The sequence below is a fragment of the Macrotis lagotis genome, chromosome 1 (genome assembly GCF_037893015.1).
Source record: "Macrotis lagotis isolate mMagLag1 chromosome 1, bilby.v1.9.chrom.fasta, whole genome shotgun sequence".
Classification (NCBI taxonomy): domain Eukaryota; kingdom Metazoa; phylum Chordata; class Mammalia; order Peramelemorphia; family Peramelidae; genus Macrotis; species Macrotis lagotis.
Window position 1 is genome coordinate 909,658,167 of NC_133658.1, and position 27,003 is coordinate 909,685,169.

Below are 27,003 nucleotides of genomic sequence, written 5' to 3' on the forward strand. Positions count from 1 at the left end.
CTAATTTTTAGCTTTTATTTTCTTCAGTTAGCTTTTGTGTTTTCTTTTCCATTTGGGTAATTTTACTTTTTGATGAATTTTATTCCCTTTCCAGTTGATCATTTTGACTTTTAGATGAGTTTCTTTCCTTTTTAGTTGGCCAATTTTATTTTTTAATGAATTAAATTCCTTTTCCAATTGGTTATTTTTACTTTTAAAAGTTATAGTTAGGGGTGGCTAGGTGGTGCACTGAATAGAGCACCGGCCTTGGAGTCAGTAGTACCTGGGTTCAAATCTGACCTCAGACACTTAATAATCATCTAGTTGTGTGGCCTTGGGCAAGCCACTTAACCCCATTGCCTTGAAAAAAATCTAAAAAAAAGAGTAATAAAAAGTTATATTTACATTTATTTTAAATGATTTCATAATTTTCCTGCAAGACTCTCATTTCTTTTTTTATTTTTATTCTTCCTATCTTCTTGGTTTTTACATTTTTTTTTTAAATCTTCAGGGAGGTTTTGGATTTGAGTCCAATTCATGAGACCTCCCATGTGGATGATTTGTTCCTTCTTTCTTTTCCTTAGATGGCATTTTATCATCTCTATTTGAATAGTAGCTTTCTATATTTAACACATTTTTTGCTCATTTTGATAGTTGAGCTTTGCTCAGGGAGTATAGTCTTGAGCTTTTGGTACTAGGGCTGGAGTCTGGTCCCTGGTTTATTGCTTGCCAAGATGTTTCTTATGCATTGCTGATGCACTGATTTGTTTCCTCCTCTATGTCCAGGCTCTGCCTATGCAGTGGTTTGTTCCCAACCCAGTCCTATCTGTTGGCCCATTGTTCCCAAGGCTCAGAAGTTTTTGAGGTTTGGAACCTCCCTGATGACCTGTCATCTAGCTGAGGCAGGACCTGGACTGCTGTCTATCTTCTGGGACTTAGGCTGCTATCTTACTGCAAGAACTGGTCTGTACTATGAAGCCTCTGATTGGCTTTCCTGCTCTCCTGCCTAGTTCGGCTCCATTTCCCCTTTCCTCCCCAAAGAGATGCATCTTCACTGAAAATCCTCCACTGTGTCTACAGCTGAGAACTTGCCTTGGTTTTTATTTTTTGGTTGGATCTGTGGAAGCTTCATTTAATGTTGTGAAGAGAAAAGTTCTAGTGGTATGCTAACTCACACTGCTCTCTTGGCTCCACCATGGAAGTCCCCAAAGACTTTCTAAAATCTAGGATTAAATTTTTTCCCATCAGCTTAAAAGGTCCCCAAAGGATTGTAGATGAGAAAAGTTCTATCTCCATAAGTCTTTACATCTTTGTTTCTAAAATATTGATATGAGCTATTGAATGGTGTCCAAGGTGGTTAACTCAATAGCATCTTAAGCATCTTCATTCTGATACAAGGATAAACTTTGTTTTTGAGTTCTATTTATAGATAATTTTTGAAGTTTCTTTTTACTGTTGCATTCTATGACCAGTATTCCAAGTTTCCTTCCCATCTCTGACAGTCCCTTTTAAGGGCCAACATTTACTATTCTTTGCATTGACATTCTTCATTCTAAGGGCCCCATGAAAAGCAAGTGAATTGGATTTGAGTGAGGGGGTGACTGTGCTGTCACCAGCCTCACTTTCTCCTCCAGAGAACTCAGTCCTCCTGACTTCAGGGCCAGTGCTCTACCCACTGCACCATCTAGCTGCCACTCTTGAAGAGGACAACACTACCAGGGAGGTGATGCCATGACAAGAAATGAATTGGATTTGAGTGAGGGGGGGGAGGCTGTGCTAAGTCACCAGTCTCACTTTCTCTTCCAGGGATATCTGGATCCAGTGATCAGATATGAAGTAGGTTGATGACTGGAGATGGCTCTGGACATGAGGCAATCAGAGTTAAGTGACTTACCCAAGGTCACACAGCTAGTAAGTGTGAGGTGTCTGAGGTCAGATTCAAACTCCTGTCTTCCTGACTTTAATTGGACAGCTAGCTGATGCAGTGGATAGAGTACTGGCCATGATCAGTTCCCTGGAGGAAATGCCACTTCAACCATATACTTCATTCCTTTTATCTTCTTAGTGGATTAATGTTCTTAAGAAGCCTGTAGCTTCATCCCTTGCTCTGATCATCACAGCCTTTTACCAATGTAGGCTTTGGGAATCTGCTCCATCTCTGCTCTCCTTAGTTCATGGTGTTTAATTGTATTTCTGTTCTGGCATTCTATGCTTTCAATCTGTCCCAGTTGGAACATTTGTTCACAGAGACCTCTAAGTTACTCTAGTCTGCTGACTGAAAGCCAAGATAGAAAGACTACTGACATCTCTACAAATGGTAGTTTGACAAGAGTGGTGAGTTTGGAGTTAGTATAACTGAATCTGACTTTGAGCTCTGCCACTCAGTAGCTGTGTGATCCTATGAAAATGACTTGATCTCTCTTCATCAATAAAATAAAAGAATTGAACTAGATCAGGGATTTTTGACCTCTGAGTGTGTTTTATGGGTGATGGATTCCTTTGACAGGTCTTTGGGAAAGTTTATTGACTCTTCAGCATTAAAGTACAAGATATAGGAATTAAAGTACAAGATATGGGATTAATAAGGAAACTGATTTTAAGGAAATATATAATTTTCCTCATTCAAATTCATGAATCCTTTGAATTGAATCCATAAAAGCCTCAGTGGAAAAGCATCTGTGGACCTTTATCCTTATCCCTAATATATTTAGTGAACTTTAAATGTCTCTCCAACTCTACATAATGTTCAATTGAATTTAATTCTATAAATGTCTATTAAACATATCTTATGGGCTGAGGCACATAAAAACAAAACACCAGCACAAGTCCCTTCCTCAAAGAGGTTACATTTTATTTTGTTTATATCACAGGTTTGCAAGTAAGTCAGTAAAAAATGTGCACTAAACAACTCAAAGTAATGATTGGAGGAAGAGGAAGCCAATGACTGGGGCAAGGATGTACCTCCTGAACTGTGCCCTGAAGGAAGTTTGAGAGTCTCTGTGTTGAAAGTGAGGCAAGATGGTATGCCTGACACGTTGGACCACTTATGCAAAGACAAAGAGGCGAGAAAAGAGCCATAAAGCTAATTTGGAAAGAATGATGGGTGTATAAATGGGGTGACATGAAATAAGACTGGAAATTTTTGGAGGACCAGGTTGGCAGGCATTCAAGTCCAGCATGAAGAGTTATTTTTTTCTAGCAGTGATAGAGAGTAATTGGAGATTTTTAGGTAGTGAAGTGACAAAGCAGATCCATGTTTTCAGACACAGTTTGGTAATGGAGAATGGATTGGAAGAGAGGCAGAGGGAGGACAGAGAATAAATAGGGGGCTATTTTGATACTCCAGGTATTATAGGATGAGAGATTGAACAAGGCTAGAAGTAGTGTGTCAATGAAGAGAAGGGGATAGACATAAGATGTGTGGGGGTAAATATACAAGATTCAGTACTTCATTGGATATGGGTGAGGGGAGAGAAGAGGCAATGAAGATGCTAAAATTTGGGACCTAACTGGTGTATCCTAAAGAGAAATAGGAAAGTTTAGGGGAAGGGGGCTTGGGGTGGAGGGAATATAATGAGTTCTGATCTGAATATGCTGAACTGGAGGTGCTTAGGAGACATGAAACTATTCAGCAAGAAATTATTTGTGTGGGGCTGGAATTCAGAAGAGAGAGATTAGGGTTGAATACTCCATATGTCATCTATAACCTGAGCCTTCTAGCTCTGACTTCTATGTTTTGTGTCTCTCATTAAGTTTTGTCCATATAATCATCATATAATTTCTTGACAAGTAACACCCTATCCCATTTCTTTCTCTCCCAAAGTGACTAAGAACAATATATTTCTATTGATAAATTCATCCTGACTTCCAACTTCTTTCTTAAAACAAGGATCTGATATTCTCTCTAATCCCAAGTAGTCCCCACCCTCCTTGTTCCAGTCTCTTTATTGGAACTTGAGCTCTGAATATTCAGCGTGGTTATCTTTTGCTTTGGGAGTCTTTTGAAACTTCTTGGTCTGGAAAGAGATGGAGGCATATTGTACCTGGTCCTCTTTCTGTGGGCCAGAAACCAACACAGGTGAGGGAGAGTGTTTTGAGGGACCTTGTTTCTCAGAATTTTCACATTCAGCCTGTCAGAGATAGAAAGAACAATAGTCTTTGAGGGGAAGAGTGTCTACAGGAACTCGGAGGAGGAAAAAAACAAATAGGTCTCTAGAGGTCCTCCACTGACAGTCTAGGTTTCAAGGACTTTTATAGATCTTACATTCCTTATTCTACCTTCTATATGGTCCCTTCATTTTGACATCAGGTCCTCTGTGTTCTGAGATTTCATCTTTTGGGAACCACTAAATATCCTTTGTTCTAAAGATCCATTTCAGTTTTAATAATCCATGTTCTATGTTGTTAGAGAACCTGTAGTTTTTACATTATGTAGTTAACATTTTAAGATGTACTAATGTTCCAGTTCAGTAAAAGTTATGAATAACATAAACCAAGATTAATGTAAGTCAAAAGAAAACACATTGAATTGGGCTTGACAACAGGGACTAGTACAAGGCCTCACAAACTTGGGACTCCTGGTGAAATGGTACTGATATGGCACCCAGGTGTCTGGGCCCTGAGTCCAGTAATGAGCAGAGGAATCTTGAAAATATCAGCCAATATTCCCTAACATACTCTATAACTGCTCCTCTTTTCCCCTGTTTTTGATAATTATCTTGGTGATTTTGGGAATTCTTTGTGGAAATTCCATAATTCTATGTCCTAAGAGTCCTTCTAGAGGCAACATCCTCAGTTCTAGGTACAAGTGTTCCTTCTAGGTCTGCCTTCTTCACTTCTATCTGTCCTAGCATGGAGATCTTCCAGAATCATCCAGGTGTCTGGATGATTTTGCTTTTGGGGGATTCTTTCTGATATCTCATTTAAATTTGAATTTCTGGCAACTTCCTTTAGGACAAATCCTTGGGTCCAAAGAAATCAAGCTAAGATGTGGCATGTTTTCAGATGGCAATACCTGAGAATACAGTCTGACCTTAATCAGAAACTAGGCAATAGGGGAAGGGAAGAGGAGAAAAGGGAATAAACATTCTTCTTTCCTTCTTTCCAGATTAAGTGAGTTGGATCATTCAGCCAGTGTCTGAATCTAGATTTGAACTCAGGACTTCCTGACTCCAGGGTCAGTGTTCTATTCACTGTAACACCTGCTTTTGTCAGAATCCATGCTAAATACTTTATAAATACCATTTGGTCCTCACAACAGCCCTGTTATATAGGTGCTGTCATTATCCACATTTTAATTTGAGGAAACTGAGGCAAGCAATGGTTGCATGACTTTTCCTGGATTACTTTGGGTTCTCTATTGGTGAAAGTCATAATAATGTATACCCTTAAGCATTGAAAACCGTAATTTGAGTTTCCTAGCAAAAATCTCTAGCAGTGAAAGTCATCATCATCATCATATTGAGTCCATCTCAATGAAAGTTATGAATAATGTAACCCAAGATCAATATAAGCCAAAAGAAAACACATTGACTTGGGCTTGACATCAATGACTAATACAAGACCTCAAGCTTGGGACTCTTGGTTAAACAGCATTGATATGACACCCAGGTATCTGGGCCCTGAGTCCAGTAATGAGCAGAGGAATACCCAAAATCTTAGCCAGCCTGCACTAGCATATTCTATAACTCCTCTCTTCCTCTTATTTCTATAAATACTATGGGGATTTGGGGAGTTCTTTGTGGAAATTCCAATATGTCGTCTGTCAACAACTCTAGATGGCCCCAATGTGAGTATCCCATTTTGATTATTAAACTGTCTTATATAATCCGTCTGGAGATTTCCAGCCTCTTTCTTCAGAATTAGCTTGGGTCGCTTGTTTGGGGAGCCTTGAATATCCCATTATTGGCCGGGGGAGGTTTCTGGGCAAGACAGTCACATAACTTGTAAGTATCTGGGGTTAGATTTGAACTTAGGGCTTCCTGACATCAGGTCCAGTGCTCTATATACTGAGCCACTAGCACTACAATAAAAAGGCTATTATCCCAGGGAGAGATACAGAACAAAGGTAACCCTCGCAATCCTTGATGAGACAAAACCTGAGCTTGGGTGAAAAACGGAACCAGGGATATGCTGGTAAATGTTTAATAACCAACTCTTCAGGGAAAGAGTAGAAGAGGGACAGTAGACTTTGAAGTCTAATTAGCATGATTAAATGTCTTCCATTACTATCTTAGACAAAGCCAATTAACACACACTCTAAATTAAATTCTGATTTGTTGTGTTTGCCAGTTTCTGAGGTTTAAATACTCCCACTTCAAATTTACCCAGGAATTCCAAGGGGCTGGCTCCACATTGCTGTATGGGATTGACTCTATGGTCTAGTTTCATCATGGGTCAAACCTGTGTCTCATTACTGGATCATTGTTTTTGATTTTGGTCTTTGCTGCTTCTTGGGGGTATGGAATTGTCTTCCTAAAAATGTAATGGGCTTAGACCAGACATTGAATAAAGCCTAACTGAATAAACGAGTAAATAATTGACCCACTTCCTCAATCAATAATAGTGATTAGACTGGATTTGGTTTCACTTGTTGTGGGTCCAAACTTCAGCTAGGCTTACTGACTCCCTGGGTGACTAGAATTATTGTACTTATTGGTTCTGAATTCAGTTTTCCTATCTTCATATGGATAAAGTTGGCCTACATGGAAATTTCTCAATATTGAGTCTAGAATTTTTTTTAATCTATGTATAACTGGTTTTCAATATAATAGGCTTATTTTCTACTCCCACATGCTTTACTTTATGTATTTAAAATATTATCCTGAGAAGGAAGTTCACAGGTTTAACCAGATGACTGCCCAAAGGGTCTGTAACACAAAGAAAGGAGAAGAGCCCCTGGCCTTGGTGATTTTTAAGGTGGATGTCACCTTTCAATTGACTTTTTTTCAATCTGCCCTATAGCACAGGGCAGAGGAGACAACACCAGATTTTTTAGTCAAAAGACTTGGGTTCATATCTAAGCTCTGATAATGTACTGGCTGTTGGTCCTTGGGCAAATAGCTATTCTTCATCTGTAAAGTGATCAGCATGGACTGGAAGATTTCGAGGGTCCCTCTAGATTGTCTGATCACATAATGCCCCTGTTTCCAAGAATAAATTCATTGTACTGGCGTCTGAGGCCCTTCACAATCTGTGTCTATAGTACTTTTCTGGTGCTGGTGGATTTGAAAAAGGTTAATGATATTCAAGGACTGTTAGGTTGAGAGGCGCTGTAGACTGTTTTTTGGGAGGGACTCTAGAGCTTAAAATCAAAAACATCAAGTGGAAATGACATAGGGATCAAAATAGCTTGCTTCTTGGGAAAATATTTCCAACTAATAGAGCTGTCCAAGGTGGAAGGCACTGCAGTGGGTTTGCCCTTACTCAGGGTCTTCAAGTAGAAGCTGGAGGACCATTTGCCAGGTATGAAATGCTGAACATTTGTTCAGTAAATAGAAAACACTTGGCTCAAATTTATACACTTAGGACCTAATGTCCCATCTTTAACCAGCTATTCCTTCCCCATCAATCCACATTCCCCACCCCCACCCCCATTCAAAACTGGATTCTCTGCATATAAAATCTCTAGGGATGAGAATAAATATAATTCCAGCTCATTCCCAATATGTCCAATGTTCTATGCATTCTTACATAGTTGAGCTGGGTTGGGGTGTCTTATTAAATAGATTCTAAGTTCAGAGATTTTTTTTAGTTTTTTTTTTGTAAGGCAAATGGGGTTAAGTGGCTTGCCCAAGGCCACACAGCTAGGTAATTATTAAGTGTCTGAGACCAGATTTGAACCCAGGCACTCCTGACTCCAAGGCCGGTGCTTTATCCACTACACCACCTAGCCACCCCCAGAGATTTTTTGCTCTCCATTTTCCTAGAAACTATCAATAGGGATGAGGGGGAAGAAGATAGTTATATTTCCCTAATTGTTCCATATCACTATGGCCTCCAAGAAAGTGATAGTTACTGAGAGTTGTGGGTCAGGAAAACTCCGTGACTCACCAGTTCAGTCACAGAGCTGACAGCGGAGACATGTTTAATTCTTGTCCCAGATGCTGCTGACTCTGAGTCTTTCTTTGAAATCTTCTTCTTAAGCATCCTCACTCTGAAACAGGGAAAGACGTGTTTGTTTATGAGTTCTGCCCGTGAATGAGTTTCAAAGTCCCTTTCAGTTTGGACATTTTATCTTGTGGGTTTAAATCATCTTCCCATTCTAATTTTTAAATCATTGTTTGTTATCTTTCATTTTAAAATTTATTTATTGTCTCCCTTCTGACATTGCATTCTGACATTTTGGTGTCATCACCTCTGTTGCTATTTAGGAGTTTTTTCAGATGTATCTAACTCTCTGTGACCCCATTTGGTTCATTTTTTGGCATGAATACCAGAGTGATTTTTCATTTCTTCCTCCAGAAGATGAGGATACTGTGGCAAAAAAAAAGATGAAGCAACTTTCCCAAGGTTCCACAGCTAGTAATTGTCTCAGGCCAGATATAAACCACAAAGCTGAGTTTTCTTGATTAAGATGAAATCCTATTTCCAAACCCAGTCCTCTATCCTTTGTTCTATTCAGTTGCCCAAAAGCTATGACCTCTAGTAATATCTTAGTAATCTGGAGAATAATCAATGTTGTAGGCCATTTCTAAGAGTTATTTGTTCTTGTAAGGGCACTTTTTGGGCAAAGCATCTCCTTTAGATAAAACAGCTGATTCCACTTTTCCATTGAAAGACACAAATGCATCCTTAGCCTCAAATCCTGCAAGTTTTCGGTTGCTTCTTTCCCATGGTTCTCTAGGGGAATCTCGAAGCTTCTCTAATTTTTGATCATGACACTGAAAATATTCAAGATCCCCTATTCCAAGGTGTATTTCAACTCTTATAGTCCATGTTCTAAGTTCTCTCTTGACTTGCATGTTTTATACCCAAATCTTGTATGTTCTAAAGATCTTCCCCCCACCCACACACATTCCTTATTTTAAGATCCCTCCCAGCATGCTATGCCCTATGGCCCTTCCCATTTCTGGCATTCTGTATTTTAAGATGCTCTTACTACTCACTCTGATTATGATATTCTGAGTTCTATTCCACATTCCATATTCTAAGGTCCCTAATTTTTGTCTCTAATCTGGAAACTCACAAGCAGACTGTCAGACAGGTGAAGAGCACAGCAGTGATAATGACTCCACATAGGGCTCCCTTAATTATCCATTCCAAGAAGTTCCAGGTATCTGAGGAGAGATGCAGCCAGAGAGGAGCTGTTTACTCTGTTATCCTTCCCTCCCCTGCCAACTCTGACATCCCCTGTTCCAAGGTCCTTCCCTTTCCAAAAGGCTCCTCAGAACCACCTAGAGAGGTGTGTGTGTGTGGGGGGGGGGTGTCTAAATCTTGAGTTTTCCCTCAGACAATTGGTAAAATACAGAATTTTGACTTCAGTTTTACTCTTTGCTAATTATTTTGAGTCGGGTCAGGCCTGTAAGTGATAACCCATGAGAACTTTGTACAATGATGTTGGCATGTCTCCTTTGTATGTATGCCTCTGTATTTGGGGATGACTGGAATTGCCAGACCCAGCAGTCATGGCAAGTTTGGACACTTGCAAAGAAAGGAAAAAAAATAAACATTTATTAAATGACTGCTGTGTTCCAGCTACTTTGTTAGGTGCGTTACAAACACTATCTCATTTGATCCAAACAACAACTATGGGAGGTAGATGCTATCATTCCCATTTTACAGCTGAGGAAATAGAGATAGAAATTAAGCAGCTTGCTTTCTTCCTCCCTTGTTTCCTGCCTTCCTTCCCTCGCTCCCTCCATTCCTTCCTTCCTTCCTTCCTTCCTTCCTTCCTTCCTTCCTTCCTTCCTTCCTTCCTTCCTTCCTTCCTTCCTTCCTTCCTCCCTTCCTCCCTTCTTCCCTTCCTCGCTCCCTTCTTCCCTTCCTTCCCTTTTTTCCTCTTTTGAATTTTCTTTACAGATGAAGCAACTGAGATTTCAACTCTGATAGTCCATGTTCTAAATTCTCTCCTGGCTCTAACATTGTATGTTTTATATCCTAATTTTTTATGGTTAGAAGCTTGCCCAGCATCTCACAAATATTACCTGAATGGTTATTGACCTTTGTACTTAAGACTTTGTTGCCTACATCTAGTTCTTTCCTCTGGCTTTTCCTGAACTCAGTCCCCCCTGAATTCTCTTCCCTTCCATCCAGGGGCCCCATTCCCTTCACCAGGTACCAGTAGCTGGACACTGACAATTTGGGTTTCATTGTGATTCCTCCCTTCACAGCAGATGCTAAGGTCAGCACCTGGTTTCTCTGCCAGGATCAGGGTGCTGTTAGTCCAGGTCTCAAAGATTTTGTATTCCACATGGAGGGTGCTATCACTGCAGTTCCCATCCACAGTTCTCTTTCCCACCCACCAGTACAAGGAGATAGCTGGCTCTCCCTGGACTGAGCAAGTGCAGAGTAATCTCTCCCCTTTCCAGAGGCAATTGGAGTCTAGTATCCTTAGGGTGCCTGTGGAAAGGGAGGGAAGATGAGCCAGTGTAGTGGCCTCTCTCCCACCTCCTGGACCCCTGGCTGCCCGTCCCTACTCTATTCTCACTAATAGAACATCAAGAGGTTCAGAGAGCCATCTTGGGTTTGGTAGTAGGTTCTTTCCCCCTAAGTGGACAGTTTTAGGACCAGAACCTCAATGTACAATGGCTGGGAGGAGCTCAGGTCTTGCTTCTCTGTGGCCTAGGGGCTGCTATTCACACCATAACCAGTTGGAAGAATCTACCCTCTATAGCAGTAGGAAGGATGAGAAGTTCTGGGGTTGGAAAGAAAGTAGAAGATAGGACTGATGATTCTTTGCTCCAGACTATCCCTCTATCTCCACCTGCCTCCTGTCAACTTATCTGTCTCATTTCTTTGGAAAACCCTCATTTTCATTTTCTGAGGAAGGTCTGCAATGGGAGGATGAGATTGGTTTGAGGCTGGAGTCCCAAGGTCTCTCCCCAACTGGGGAGATTCAGTACTAGAACCCAGGACTGAAATAGGGGAGAGTCCAATATTTACCTCCATAGACACCACCTCTTCCAGTTATATTTTCTCCTATCTCCTTTTTTTTCTGAAGCCCCTGGGCATCTTGCTCACTCCCTCCCAGAACTCACAGGCAACCCTGAGCTGGACAGTTGTCTCTGTGGTCCCCTTGGTCTCTGGGAATGTCACCCGACAGGTGAGGTTAGTGCCATGGTCCTGTGCTTTGGGAGCGAAGAGGAGTTTGGAGGAGCTAAGATCTTGGGAGACAAATCCCTGGGAGGAGAGAGCAGAGCCAGTCCAGAGGAAGTTGGGGGATGTCCTCTCTCTACAATCTCCAGGAGCTATACAGATCAGGGTCACTTGGAGCCCAGGTACCATAATATTTGGAATGAGAATCTCTGGTTTCTGTGTCAAATCTGGGGAAGAAAAGTTGAATGAACCAGATGGCAAGGGGCGGGGGTCCCCATCCATGTGTAACCCTCAGATAATGGCCTTTGGATTTTGCTTTAGATGCCTCAACAAGCCTTTTCCTTGGATGTCCCCACCATGACCCAACTCTCTCTCCTTTGAAATCCCCCAACATCTGCAGGGTCATCCAGCTCTTGTTTCCTCAAGCAGAAGACCCCATAGCCTGTTCACTCAACTGATGATCAGGATCATCCCTTCTATCTCACTAAGGTAGCCATCCCTGATGCCCCCTGAATACTTGCAGTTCTGTCCCTGCTACCCAAGCTTCTGCCCTTCTCACCAGACTCTGAAGTGCCCCCCTATCTGGGTCTTGTTTCTTTACAGAAAGGACTATAGCATGTCATTCCAGTGAAGAGGCTCTGGATTATCCCTCATGTATTCTCAGAATATCCTTCCAGACTCTGATCCCTCCCCTGGGCTTCCCATCACTCGGAGACCCTGGCCTGAGACATTCTCCTCACCTTCCACACAGAGAGACACGATTTCATGTGAGAAATTTTTACTCAGATTCCCCTTCTCTACCTGGAACCAGTATTTCCCACCATCCCATTTCTGGATCCCAGAAATACTCAAGGAGCAATTGTCCTTCTGTAGGTCTCCACTGAGGTGGAATCGGCCCTGGGCCTCAGAATGGATTTCCTTTTGGCAGTCATTGGTGGCCACCAGTTTATCCTTGTCTTTCCTCTGGAACCAGTATCCATAGGTTTTATTCTTATTCTGGTATTGTGAGAAATTGAAGGAGCAGGGGATAGAAACACAAAGGCCTTCCTGCACAGTCACTTTCTTCTCTTGGATATGGATCTTCATCTGTGAAGGATCTTGAGAAAGGGACTCTGTATAGAAGAGAGAGAGAGAGGAGGGAAGGGGAGGGGAAGGGAGGAAGGGGGGAGAGAGACAGACAGACAGACAGACAGAGACAGAGAGAGACTCAATTCAGGGTCTTCCCATGATTTGCATATTGCTGTTTAGCCCTTCCAGGGTCAGTCCCCATCCCCTACCCAAGCCCTTCCCATCTACTGGTGCCCTCAGCTCTAGCTCTGACCCCACTTACCTCCCTCAAACAAGAGCAGGACTAACAGAAACAGTAGTTCCATCGTGAGATCCAGGGCTGTAGAGAGACCACTGCCCTTTTAAATTCAGTTCTGACTTGATAACTCGGCCCCCTGAGAGGAAGGAGCCTATCAAGTATGAAAAAGTGGAACAGAAAAAGGTGGGAAAGAGAGGACAGGACAATTCTCAGATTATAGAACCTGGTGCCTTCCACTCTTCCTTTCTCCTCACCCCTACTGGGTATGACTATCCTGATGAAAGGGAAGTCAGGTATGTGGGGAAAAGGAACATGACCTGGAGAATGGGGTGGGATGAGAAGGGGGGAGGAGAGGTGGCAGTACTTCCTCCTTCACTGGCTCCCTTTTCTCAGTGACCTGTTGACCTCAAAGTTCCTTCCCCAAAAAGGACCTGTGACTTGAGGAACTGAAAATTGGCAAGAGGACCCCTTTCTGAGAGCATATCTTCCCCACTTCCCCACACCCAATAGCTGTCTTCACCATCTCTATCCCTGAACATTAGATTGTTGCTGGCTCCCTCTTACTCTCTAATTTGGGAGAAACTCAGGTCCTGGGAATGATGATCAGGACCTCTTTTCCCTATCTCCTGATGCCTCCTTACCATTTCTGGTCTCCTGAATCTTACCTCCATTTCCTTCTGCATGTTGTGAAATGGACTTCCTGACCCTCACAGGACACTATACTATCAAATACCATGAGGCTGGATATTCAATGGTGAATTTATGAGTTCATCTCTATGTATTCTCCCCTAAACTTGAGTGCTTTGCACACCTATGTCCTATGGATGATCATTCCTTGGCAAATCACAGGATTGAATTCCACCCACCACCTACCACCTTTGCTCCCATACAAGTTTTGAAGAGAAGGAAAGAAAACTTCTGACTTGGTCAGCAACAAATTTCTATTAAATATAATCTCAGCCAGGTTCTCCTGTGCTAAGGGAATTCTTTTACCTCTCCCTTATGGAATTTATTCAGGCTTTCACTCTCCACAATGGCTGTTCACGCTTTACAATGCTTTCATCTTTCCTGAAGACTCCCATGGTACCAGTCCCACTACTCTCATAGCTGATAACCTTGGTTCATATGTTATTGAAAAATGGAGGTCACTCACTAGGAGCTCACTCTTCTTTTTTCTTCCTCTCCTCCCATAACTCAGATAACTTCTCCCACTCTATTCTCATTCATTCTGGTCTTAAATAAAGAAGTGGCCCTTCTCACAGCTAAAGTCAAATCTTTATATTTACTTTTGATCAAATCCCATCTTTTCCAGTGGTTTTTCCTTATCAGTCCCACTTTGACACTTATTTTTAATAAATCTGCATGAATTTACTACTCCTTGTCTATTAATGTCTGCATCTACCTCCCTTTAAAAAAAATTCAGATCAAATGTACCTCTAAAGATCCAATCATTTCTGATAACTGCCTTTTGTTTTGGTTTTTAGATTTTTGCAAGGCAATGAGGCTAAGTGACTTGCCCAGGGTCACACAGCTAAGTAATTATTAAGTGTTTGAGGTCAGATTTGAACTCAGGTCCTCCTGACTCCAGGGCCAGTGCTCTAGCCACTGTACCACCTAGCTGCCCCAGATAGCCCATCTCCCTTTCATTCCTTTAGAAGACCCTCCAAATTGACTTCTATTGCCTCTTCTCTCTCAAGTCTAAACCCTGGGCAGTTTGACTACTAATTTCACAATTTAACAGAAACTTCAAAGTTATCAGTGATCTCATATTTGCAAATCTACTGACCTTTTTGCCAGTCTTATCCTTTTAGACCTCTCTGCAGTTTTTGACACTATTTATTACCTTCTTATCGTAGACAGTTTCCTCTTCAGATTTTCACTGAGACCCTGTTTCCCTTGCTTCTTTTCCTACCCGTCTACCTATCTCCTATCTGTCTCACAGTTCTTTCTTGGTTGCTTTTGTTGGATTTCCATGTAGGTTATGCCCATTCACCATGGGACTCTGACAAGCCTCCTTGTGCTCTTGACCCTTGTCTTCTCTCTCCACATTAGCTTACTTGATGATCTCATCAATTCTCATAAATTCAATCATTATATCTATGCTTATGATTCTCTACATATACAACCATGCCCTCTCTCCTCAGCTTCAGTCTCACATTGTATATTGAGAACAGAGTGTTAGGGGTGTTTCAGCAGGATTAGCATCTCTGGTGTGAGGTCTTGTTGAGCCCTTTTCATGATTGTTTTCCATCTTTGGTGTCCACTCTTCACTCAACTCTCACCTAGGACTCCAAGGAGCTGTATCATGCACAGTGGCCATACCATGTTAAACTGTCTTAGCAACTAGGCTAAATCAATCTGAGGGCAACCAACAGTGAGTTGACAGGACATCTACCCCAAGCATGTGAATATTTCTCCACCAAAATGGACAAATGAAAACTATTTGTTCCAATGGCATTAAGGCAGCTGAAGCAGGCACTTTGGAGAATAGAGCTTGGCCAAACATTGAAAACACCAAAATCATCCATTGTTTCCCAGGCCACTGAGTGTCATCTTAACGTTTGACTTGTTCTTGGATATTGATAACTCTGGGAGAGAGAGAGAGAGAGAGAGAGAGACTGAAGACTTGGTGCAGCTCTGTCTTGCTTCAGTCCAATTCACAAACAAGTCATTACCCATGATGTCATTGGTTCTCTTCAAAGGACCAACAACAGCATTAATGATGATGATGATATTTGTCCTTCATTCTCAAGGAAGACCATGATATCCTGGAGGTGATGCCAAGACAAGCACATGAATTGGATTTGAGTGAGGATGGTACTGTGCTAAGTCCTCCAGAGCCATATGGATCTAGTGGCCAGATATGAATCAGGACACCTGGAGATTGTCCTGGATATGAGGCAATTAGGGTTAAATGACTTGCCCAGGATCACACAGTAGTTAGTGTCAAGTGGGGCAGGATTGGAACTCACATCCTTCTGACTCCAGGGCCATTGCTCTAACCACTACACCACTTAACTGCTTAAACCATCATCATCACTTAAAGTTGTTAACATCAATAATATTGAGAGCAGGTGTCTGAAACTCAGTATGTCCAAAACAGATTCCATTGTCTTTTTATGGCATGCTATATGTAGTCTTTTCTATATTGTTGCTCTGCTCCCCATCCCCAAAATTAGATTGTGATCTCTTTGAGAACAGAAATCCTATTGTGGCCTTTCTTGGTTTCCCCAGCCTATTCCATCGTGCCTGGTACATATTAAGAGTTTAATCACTGCTTGTTGATTGACTACAGACAGATTAAATCTCCCCTGATCTGCCCTAAATAATGCATCCTAGCTGTGCAGGAAGGTCTGACTTTTGTGGCATCCCCAAATCCCTGTCCCTTTCCTTTTTTTGATGATTATGTCAAACCATATCCTCTAGCATGTTAATGTCTACAAAACACACCCATGCTTAGGAGAGAGGCCTTGCAAGTAGAAGTGTCCCCAGGTTTGGGCAGAGTTTGAGCACCTCACCTAAGGCTATATAAAGCTTAAGTATCAAGGACAGGACTCAAATTTAAGTCTCCTGTTTCCTACCTTTGCTTTGTTCAAGGCCAGGCTGGAATCGATCATTTCTATCGATCTCGACTCATTTCTGTTTCTCCTAGATGTTCATATCATAAGGACCATCAGGTCCAAAATATAGAGCATTGATTCTTCTGTACATTTGACCTCAGTATAAGACATTTTCCTTCTCTGGACTTCAGTTACCCCATTTGTAAAGTCAGAGATTTACAATCTGCCCTTGATTGATGGCTCTTAACCTTTGAGACTCTTTGAATCCTATTTTAATATCAGAAAATTCCCCAGATGCCCATGAAATTGTAGTTATTGCTTGAAAATAACTCATATGAATTTTTAAATGTTTTAATGTGTTGTTAATTGATTAAACAGAACATTTGTTGTTAATCTTTAATGTCTTTTTTCTACAGAAGACCCAACCACAGAGATGGCATCCCTTCCAACATAGTCTATCCACAATCCCCTCCTTCTTCCTCATAGGTACCTCTTCTTCCTGCCCCCTTCCATTCCCCTTTTATGTATTGTCTCTCTTTTGAATGTAAGATCCGCATCTGAATGCATACTATGTTCACTTTTTAAAAACTTTTTTTATGTTTTCCCTTCCTTTCTCATTATTTTTTCTTTTCCCTTAGTTCTAATTTCTTTTTTCATAACATGACTAATATATAAATATGTTAAGCAAGGCTGTACATGTGGAATTTTTACAGACTACTTGCTGCCGTGGGAAGGGGGGCGGGAAGGAAGGGTGATAGAAAAATGTGGAACTCATAAATTTGCATATGAATGAATGTTAATGTTAAAAAACTAACCTTGCATGTAATTAGAAAAATGAAAGAAAATTTCAATAAAAAAAGAATGTAAATTCCTCAAGGCCAGTATCATTTTGTTTTCTTGTTTTTGGCTCCTCAGGCTTTAGCACAATGTCCCACACGACAAGCACCAAAGAATGTTTTATCCAATCATGTATTTATTCATCCATCTAGCTATACTTAAAAATGGAACAATACACACACATATTAGGCATGTTGTGGACTCAGGTGGTTGTTCATTTAACTTCTTCTGTTTTCTCCTTGGCCTGATCTTTGCCTATTTTCCCAGTGAAATCTGGTGTTAGGGTGGCCATCATGGTGAAGTCCCAGCACTTTTCCTTTCCTGACAATGATGCAGGGAAAGATGAAGAGAATTGTGAATGTAACAGAAAGAATTTGGGTGGAGATATAAATTGACTCTTGAGATGTAAATTGACTTGAAATAGAGAATTATGATTGTAATAGAAACAATTGTAATCTTAAGAGCTGCTTGGGTGGAGACCTCCCTCCTCCATTCTTGATTTGTATCCTGATCCTCTTAGGCTTTACTCTCTACCTAATTCTGGGTCCAGGGAAAGGGATTTCGCCTTTTGTCCTCTAGATGAGAGGCAAGACATAAAAAACTGGATTGGACCCTGGCTCAAGACTGAAGTCTTCTCTGATCATGGCCCAGTCAATACTGCTTGGCTGTTCTTTTGTCTCTCTCTCTCTCTCTCTCTCTCTCTCTCTCTCTCTCTCTCTCTTACTCTAGCCCTTCCTAGGTCTTGTAACTTTTTAAATAATTTCTTTTATTTCCACCCTTGCTTTCCCAAGTCTGATTAATGATTCCTCATAGGCAAGACCAAACTCAAGTAGCCACTGGCTGCAACATGAATCACATTCTTTTATAATAAACCTCCATTCCAGTACTGATGTAGTCAGGTCTAAACATTTTCTTTGTTCATCCTCCATTGCAGTTCTTGGGCAAGGTTAAGCCAAGGAAAATACAATTTCCCCTTTCTGAGGCCTTTTGGTCAATCAGAAAGTCACAGATTGGGGAGGAAATCTTTCTTCAGCAGGGAGAGCTTTGGAAGTTACAGGTTGGCTTTAGCCTAGATACACTGTCCCTCAAGTCTGGGTGGCCAGAGTTCACTTAGAGCCAAGTAATCTAATCTATAATAAGGGCAGCTAGGTGGTATAACAAATAGAGTGATGGCTCTGGAATCAGGAGGATTGAGTTCAAATTTGCCTCACTTTTCTCATCTGTAAAATGAGTCTTCCTGACTCTAGGCCCTCCACCCACTGCACCCCTGAGGAGTAGTAAAATATTTAAATAAACATTTTTTTTAACTGATGGAAGTGCATCATAAAAGTAGCTTGGACTGGAACATTGCATTTGCCCTTGCTCATAGAGACAGCATGGGTCAGGGTCAGCCAGCTCTGAGCCAAGATGCTTCTCAATGACTCCATACATTGAACTGAATCTACCTCCACATCTTCTGCTAATCCTGTCTCTATTTCCAAATCAACCAAAAGAGGATGTTTGCACAACAATGATACTGAAAGTTATGTTTACACTCAAAAAAGAGTCATGTAAAATGACAAAATCTTATTGCAAGGGCAGAATAGAAAGTGAGAGTATGGACAAGTCACAAAGATCCTGGAAAAACTTTGTGTTGTTGCTGTGATTCAGTTCTTCCCAACTCTCTCTGATCCCATATGGGCTCTTCTTGGCAAAGTGTTTACCATGTCCATCTCTATCTTATTTTTATAGATGAAGAAACTGAGGCAAATTGGGTGAAGTGACTTGCCCAGGGTCACACCAGTCCAGTTCTTATCCACTGCCTAGTAGGTTGTAAAAAAGTCCAGTTTAATCCCCAGAGGAAATGCCTCTTCTTTCCCCAAACATCCTATCCTTTTTCTCTTCTTTGGGAATCAATGCTCTCATAAAGCCCAGGGGCTGCAGCCCTTGCTCTGGACACTGTGGCCTTTCTGGCTAGCTCCCCATCTTCACTGTCCAATTCAAGGTGCTGAAGTCTTTTTCTGCTCTGGCATTCTATACTCTAAAATGCCTCTCAGTGAGGCCATCATCTGCACGCAGGGATCCCTGAATGACTCTGGTCTGTCAGACACAGCAAACATTTACTGACATCTGCAAATAGGAAACGTGTATTTCCCAAGAGTGAGAGGTCTGGAGACTGGAGACTGGGTCTGACTCGATAGCTGTGTGACCTTGTGAGAATGCCCTGACCTGTCTGGGTCTCAGTTTTCTCCTCAGTAAAATAGCTGCACTAGATGATGCTGAGGTCCCTTCCAGCAGTAAATATTATTCCATTCAAATTAATTTACAAGCATTTATTAATCTGGGGGGGGGATAAATAGCCAAAAAATCGAACAATTATATATTTGATAATGGAAAACAATTTAAAAAGGGATAGATTATTACTTATTGGGAAGGGCTCAGGAAATTTCTCATAAAGGAAATAGAAAAAGCTAAGTAGGTAGGAAGGAAGGAAGGGAGGAAGGAAGGAAGGAAGGGAGGAAGGAAGGAAGGAAGGAAGGAAGGAAGGAAGGAAGGAAGGAAGGAAGGAAGGAAGGAAGGAAGGGAGGGAGGGAGGGAGGAAGGAAGGGAGGGAGGGAGGGAGGGAGAAAGGAAGGAAGGAAGGAAACACCAGAGATATGCTCTTTAAAGTAGCTTAGGAGTCTAAACAATAAAGCATGAAGGGATTTCATACTGTTGATACCACTTAGACAAAGGCAAAGAGGTACGAAAAAAGCTTGCAGACAAATCTGGCAAAATATGTGAAAGGGATTAAGACCAGAAAGACCTAGTGCAATAGGCTTTCCATGTCAGAATGAGGATCCCATTCCAGTTGAATACTAAGCTTTAAAGGGTCTGAGTAGTGGGATAATAGGGTCAAACCCATGTTTTAAGACTATTCCTGGGGGAGGCTAGGTGGTGCAGTGGATAGAGCACCGGCCCTGGAGTCAAGAGGACCTGAGTTCAAATCCAGCTTCAGACACTTAATAATTACCTAGCTGTGTGGCCTTGGGCAAGACACTTAACCCCATTGCCTTGCAAAAACCTAAAAAAAAAGACTATTCCTTTTGCATGGTAAGGAGTATATAGTAGAGGAGAGACACAGGAAGGGAAGAGACTTTGTAAGGGTTCAGATAGGAGATGTTGAGGCTGTGCAGGAGCAGAAAGAAGCAGATAAACATGAGCCATGTTGGTAGACAGAACTGACCCAATTCAACACCTCATTGGATATATGGTGATTGTATTGTCTGGTACCCGGTAAGGGTATGGAAGGGCAGGGAAGTGTGGATGATGACAGCAAGGTTTGGAATGCAGGGTCTCAGAGGGTGGTGCACTTAAGAGAAACATGGAAGTCAGGGGGCAGGGTGGACTTTGGTAGGGGAGATATAATGAGCTTTAATTTGGACATTATGAATTTGGGATTGCTATGGAATATTTAAGTGGAGCTGTCCAGCATGAAGTTGATGGTGTTGGATTGGAACTCAGGAAAGACACACACTCACACACACCCACACTCACACCCATACCTACACACCCACACTGAGAGAGAGAGAGAGAGAGAGACAGAGACAGAGACAGAGACACAGAGACACAGAGAGATAGAGAAACAGACCAACAGAGTTCTGTATGTATATGACCCAGAGTCTTCCAGTTTTGACTTCTTGTTTGTTCTCTGGTTCTTGTTTTTTAAATCACCATGAATGTTGCTGACAATGTCCTCTCTCTCTCTCTCTGGTCTCTCTCATAATGCCTAAGTCCAATATTTTTCTGCTTATGGATTTGTCCTAACAGCATGTCTCAAAACAAAGTTCCAGGTTTTCCCTCATCCCAAGTAGTCCCTACCCTCCTTCTTTCCATCTCTTAATTAGAACTTGAGCTCTGACTATTCAGCATGGGTATCTTCTGGCTTTGTAATCTTTTTGGACTCCTGGACTTAGAAAGAGATGGAGACATACTGTTCCTGGTCTTGTTCTTTCTGTGAACAAGAGGTCAATTCCGAAGGACCTTGTTTCCCAGAATTCTTACATTCAGCCTGTCAGACACAGAAAGAACAACAGAATCTTTGAGGTGGAGAGGGTCCACAGGGACTCAAAAGGGAAACAAAGTGGTTTCTAAGGGTCCTCCCAATTCTGCCAGTTTCTGTTCTCTATAACCTTTCTCCACTGACAGTCTTTCAGGTTTCAGGGATCTTTCCAGGTCTTACATACCTCATTCTACCCTATATATAATGGTCTCTTAGCTCTGACATCAGGCTTTTGGCATTCTGAGACTTTGTCCTTTGGGGGAAATAAATGTCCTGTGTTATAACGTCCATTTCAGCTCTAAAGTTCCAGGTTCTAAGAGTCTTTAAAATTTTGACTTTATGTGTTCAACATTTTGAAGCTAACATGTCACATTCTTTGCTATATGGGACCTTCATCTCTGGAGTCCTGTTTTCTATATTTTAAGAGTCCTCAAGGTAACATCCTCAGTTCTAGGTTTTAAGGTCTCTTTTAGTTTTGCCTCCCTTACCTCTCTATCTTTCCTATCACATGAGGTCTTCAAGAATAGTGATTTAGCTTTGGGGATGCTGCTTAGGCCTAGTTGGAACCACGTTCCCTCTGATATCTCTTCTAGATATGAGATTTTGTGAATCTCTGTAAAAGGGAATCCTTGGTTTCTTTCTTTCCTTCCTTCTTTTTTTTCTTCTTTCTTTCTTTCTTTCTTTCTTTCTTTCTTTCTTCTTTCTTTCTTTCTTTCTTTCTTTCTTTCCTTCCTTAAGTGACTAACCCAGAGTCATATAGCTAATGAGTATCTGGGGCTGGATTAGAACTCAGGTTGTCCTGACTTGAGGGCCAGTGCTTTATCCACTGTGTCACCCAGATACCCCAGAAGTGAGCATTTATATAACATGTATTAAATGTCAGTAAATGTTAAATGTCAGTCATGGTAAATGCTTTATAAATACTATCTCATTTCATTTTTATAACATTATGGAATCTTGACCTAGCCCAACTTCCTCCATTTATAGTTGAGAAAACTGTTTAGAACAGTTAAGTACAATAATTTATGAGATAGGTGCTGTCATTATGACCATAGTAGGAAACTGGGGTTACATGACCTGCCCAGGGTCACACAGCTAATAAGAGATTGAAGCTGAATTTGAACTCAGGACTTCCTGACTCCACAGCCAGTATTCTATCTACTGAGCCTCTAACACTACAGTAGGAAGGTCATTACCTTGGGAGAGATAGAGACCAAAGGTAATTCTCAAGATCCCTGATGGGATAACAGGGATGGGCAGTGGCGTCAAAGATGTTCTGATAAATATTTAACAACCAACTCTTCGGGGAAAGAGGAGAAGAAGAGGAAGAGTGGCCTTTAAATCTAATCTGCATGATTAAATTTCCTCCATTACTATCTTAAGCTCAGACAATTAATTCAGTCATAAATCAAATTCTGTTTGGCTGTGCTTGCCAATTTCTGAAGTTTAAATGCTCCCACTTCAAATTTACCCATCTGTTCCCAGGGGCTGGTTCCACACTACTGCATGGGATTGACCCAAGAGTCTAATTTCATCATGGGTCAAATTCATACCTCATTACTGGCTCATTTTATTTTATTTTTTTATGATCTTGGCCTTCAATGATTCTTGTGGTTGAGAACTGTTTTCCTGAAAGTGTAGTAGGCATATACTACACATTGAATAAAACCGAATTGAATAAATGAGTAAATAATTGACACACTGCCTCAATCAATAATAGTGATTCTACTGGTCTTGGAGTTAGATGTTATGGGTCCAAACTCCAACTGGGCTTACTGATTCTCTGTGTGTCTTTAGAATTATTGTATTTAACTCTTTTGAATAGTTTCCTCAACTGCAACTAGAGAAAGTTGACTTGGATTGAGGGTTTTTTTTTATAATTCTTTTAAGTTTTTTTTTTTTTTTTGCAAGGCAAATGGGGTTAAGTGGCTTGCCCAAGGCCACACAGCTAGGTAATTATTAAGTGTCTGAGGCAGGATTTGAACTCAGGTACTCCTGACTCCAGGGTCAGTGCTCTATCCACTGTGCCACCTAACTGCCCTAGGATTGAGGTTTCTTAATGTTGGGTCTAGGAAATTTTTTAATCTATGGACAACTGGTTTTTCAAGATGATTGCTCCATTTTCTTCTCCTATATGGTTTATTTTTTGCATTGAAAAATATTATTCTGGACTTTGGGCCAAGATGGCAGATAGAAGACAGGCACAGTTCTAAAGTCTCCTGATCTCTTCCCTATCTATCACATGAAACAAACCTCTTAAAAGAAATATGACCCACAAAACCCAGAAAGAAAAGCCAGGAGAAAGAACATCTACCTCAGGATTTGTCTCTGGCAGCAGCTTTGGTAGAATTTGGGCTGGTGAGTCTGGGCTCTGAGGGAAGATCAGCCCCGGATCAGCCAGATTAACAGCTGAATTGGAACCAGGAGTCTGGGGGCCAGAGAGCTGGACCTGCTAGATCAGTGGTGGGGCTGTATGATAGGGGCTTGGGTCAGCAGGGGAGCAGAGGCGCTGGTGTTGGTGCTGTCCCCATGGAGCTTGGGGACGGGGCTGGGGGGAGAGTTCTGGTGCAGGAGAGCTGGGGACACCATCCTGGGCTCCTCTGGTCCCATTGCAGCTCAGACCTCTTCCCAAACAAACAAATGCAAACTACTTCTGCCTCAGATCCAGGTGTGTGAGCAGAAGAACCAGCCCAGCTGAGGAATGACCTCAGGCCAGAGTAAAGCCCACCATTGATGGAAGGCAAAAGAATTCAATAGCTCCAACCCCTCCCTTCAAGCAAAGGGAGAAGGCCTCAACCAAGGTTACAGACACTCCAGAGTAAGCAACCAACACCTCCTACTGGCCAGCCAGAGAAACTGCACTCAGTGAGTAAAACCTTTAGCGATCCCAAGCCCCAGTGAGCCAGGTTCCCCCCCAACTCAAGGTCTTAGCAAAATGAAGAAGGGTCAGCGAAAAGGTGGATCCATAGAAAAATTCCTGGAAGGGAAAGACCCTAACTCAGAGAGACTTAGAACCTCTGAGGAGAATACAATATGGTCTTCAGCACAGAAAGACTTCTTCGAAGAAATAATGAAGGAGCTTAAAAGTTTGGGAGAGACAATTAATACCTTGCAACAGGAAATCAAAACCTTAGAAAGTACAATTGGACAAATACAAAAGGAGAATAATGCTCTCAGATCATCAACTGGACCAATACAAAATGAGAATAATTCTCTCAGATCCTCAAATGAGCAAATGTAAAAAGAAATTAATTCTCTCAAAACCTCAATTGGTCAAATGGAAAGCTCTTTCAAAAGTAGAACTGACCAATTGGAAAAGGAGTTGCAAAAGGTTAATGAAGAAAACTCCTCCCCCCAAAAAAGAATGGAGTCTACAGAAACTAATGACTCCATGAGACAGCAAGAGTCAGTTAAACAAAATCAAAAAATAGAAAAAATAGAAGCAAATGTAAAATACCTCATCAACAAAACCACTGACCTCAAGAATAGATCAAGGAGGGGCAACCTGAAAATTAAAGGACTTCCTGAAAACACTGAAGAGAAAAAAAGCCTGGACTTAATATTACAGGATCTAGTGATGCAAAACTGCCCTGATATCATGGAATCAAAGGGCAAAGTAGTTATTGAAAGAGTACATCGATCCCCACCAGTAAAAGATCTTAAAATGAAAACACCAAGGAATGTTGTGGCCAACCTCCAGAACTATCAGATAAAAGAGAAAATCCTGCAAGCAGCCAGAAAGAAACAATTTAAATATCAAGGAGTCACAGTAAGGATCATGCAGGACCTGGCTGCATCAACATTAAGGGATCGAAGGGCCTGGAACAAAATATTTCGAAGAGCAAGGGAGCTTAGAATGCATCCAAGAATCTACTTTCCTGCAAAGCTAAGCCTTCTCTTCCAGTGAAAAAGATGGACATTTAATGAAATGGAAGCATTCCAAGAATTTCTGATGAAAAGACCAGAGCTAAGCAGAAAATTTGAACATCAAACAGGAGGTTCAAGAGACACGTGAAAAGGTTAAAAAAAAGGGGGTGGTGGTAAAAGGAAAAAAAATGCAATCCAGTAAGTTGAAACTGGCTATATCCTAGCATGGGGGAAAAAGATTCTCATAAATCTTGAGAATTGTAACTCTAACAAAGAGGATACACCTAGCCAGAAATGATGGAAATTCATGACCTATCCATGATACTGCTATCTAATGGGATGTAACTGGCTTTAACTCCACTTAGGAGAAAGACTCTAATAACTCTCAGGAATTTTGACTCTATTCGATAGAATATACTGAACTTGAAGGGACAGACACTCAGAATATTCTATGACTTAGATAGAATGATCTCAAAAACACTACCTCCTTAAAAATGGGGACAGGAAAGAGAATGGAGGAGGGAGGGTATTGAATGGGGTAAATCTCATTACACTAAGAGGTACAAAAAATCTATAGTAATAGAGGGGAAGAAGGGAGCAGAGGAGAAACACCTGAATCTTCTCATCAGACGTGGCTTAAAGTCAACCTACACATACTCAGTTAACTTATAAAACATCTAACCTTTCAAGTATTAAAAGGGGAAAAGGGGAGGGGGGGAAAGAGAAAGGGAAGGAGACTAGGGGAAAAAAGGGGAAATAACAAAAGGAAGGGAAGGAAAAAGGGAAAAAGGGAAAGGGGAAAGGGGAAAGAAAGGGGAGGGTGTGATATAGGAGGGCAAACACACTGAAGGGGGGTGGTATTCAGAAACAAAATACTTGGGAATATGGATAAGGGGGGGGGAAAGGGGGAAAAATACAAACAGAGGGAAGATAGCACAGAGGGCAATAAAGAATTAGTAATCATAACCTTGAATGTGAATGGGATGAACTCTCCCTTAAAATGTAAGCAAATAGCAGAGTGGATTAAAAACCAGAATCCTACAATATGCTGCTTACAAGAAACTCATTTGAAGCACAGAGATGCATATAGAGTAAAGGTAAAAGGTTGGAGCAAAATTTATTTTGCTTCAGTTGAAGTAAAAAAAAGCAGGGGTAGCAATCCTTTTCTCAGACAAAGCAGCAGCAAAAATAGATAGTGTTAAAAGAGATAAGGAAGGAAACTTTATCCTCCTAAAAGGTACCATAGACAATAAAGTCATTTCAATATTGAATATATATGCACCCAGTGGGACAGCACTCAAATTCTTAGAGGAGAAGCTGAAAGAACTACAGGAAGACATAGACAGCAAAACTCTACTAGTGGGAGACCTCAACCTCCCTCTCTCAGATCTAGATAAATTGAATCATAAAATAAACAAGAAGGAAGTTAAGGAGGTAAATAGATTGTTAGAAAAATTAGATATGGTAGATGTGTGGAGGAAACTGAATGGGGATGGAAAGGAATATACCTTTTTCTCTGCAGTACATGGAACTTATACAAAAATTGACCATGTACTAGGACATAAAAACCTAATGATCAACTGCAGAAAGGCAGAAATGGTGAATACATCTTTCTCAGATCACAATGCAATAAAAATCATATGCAATACTGGGCCAAGGAGATATAGACCCAGAGCAAATTGGAAACTGAATAACCTCATTTTAAAAAATGAGTGGACCAAAAAACAAATTATAGAAAGAATTAACCATTTTATCCTAGATAATGATAATAATGAAACAACATACCAAAACCTATGGGATTCATTCAAAGCGACTCTCAGGGGATATATTATAGCTCTAAATGCTTACATGAATAAACTGGAGAAAGAGGAAATCAATGAAATAAACATGCAACTAAAAAAAAATAGAGAAAGAACAAATCAAAAATCCCCAATTAAATACCAAATTAGAAATTCTAAAAATTAAAGGAGAAATTAATAAAATCAAAAGCAAAAAACTATTGAATTAATAAATAAAACCAAAAGTTGGTATTATGAAAAAACCAATAAAATTGATAAACCTCTGGTCAATTTGATTTAAAAAAAAGAAAGAAGAAAACCAAATTGCTAGTATCATAAATGAAAAAGGTGAACTCACCACCAATGAAGAGGAAATTAAAGTAATAATTCTAAATTATT

The 27,003-nt window shown here is 41.0% G+C and overlaps 1 protein-coding gene across 1 annotated transcript; it reads right to left on the minus strand.

Annotated features, from left to right (window-relative positions):
• Positions 1-3,923: 3,923 nt before the first annotated feature.
• LOC141508757 (sialic acid-binding Ig-like lectin 12) lies at positions 3,924-12,608 on the minus strand. The gene is made up of 7 exons (XM_074217637.1): positions 12,566-12,608; positions 12,037-12,347; positions 11,178-11,319; positions 10,330-10,539; positions 9,167-9,257; positions 8,032-8,134; positions 3,924-4,034 (listed from the first exon to the last, which is right to left on the minus strand). Exons 1-7 carry the CDS (start codon positions 12,606-12,608, stop codon positions 3,924-3,926), a joined length of 1,011 nt encoding a protein of 336 aa, XP_074073738.1.
• Between the last annotated feature and the right edge of the window lie 14,395 nt (positions 12,609-27,003).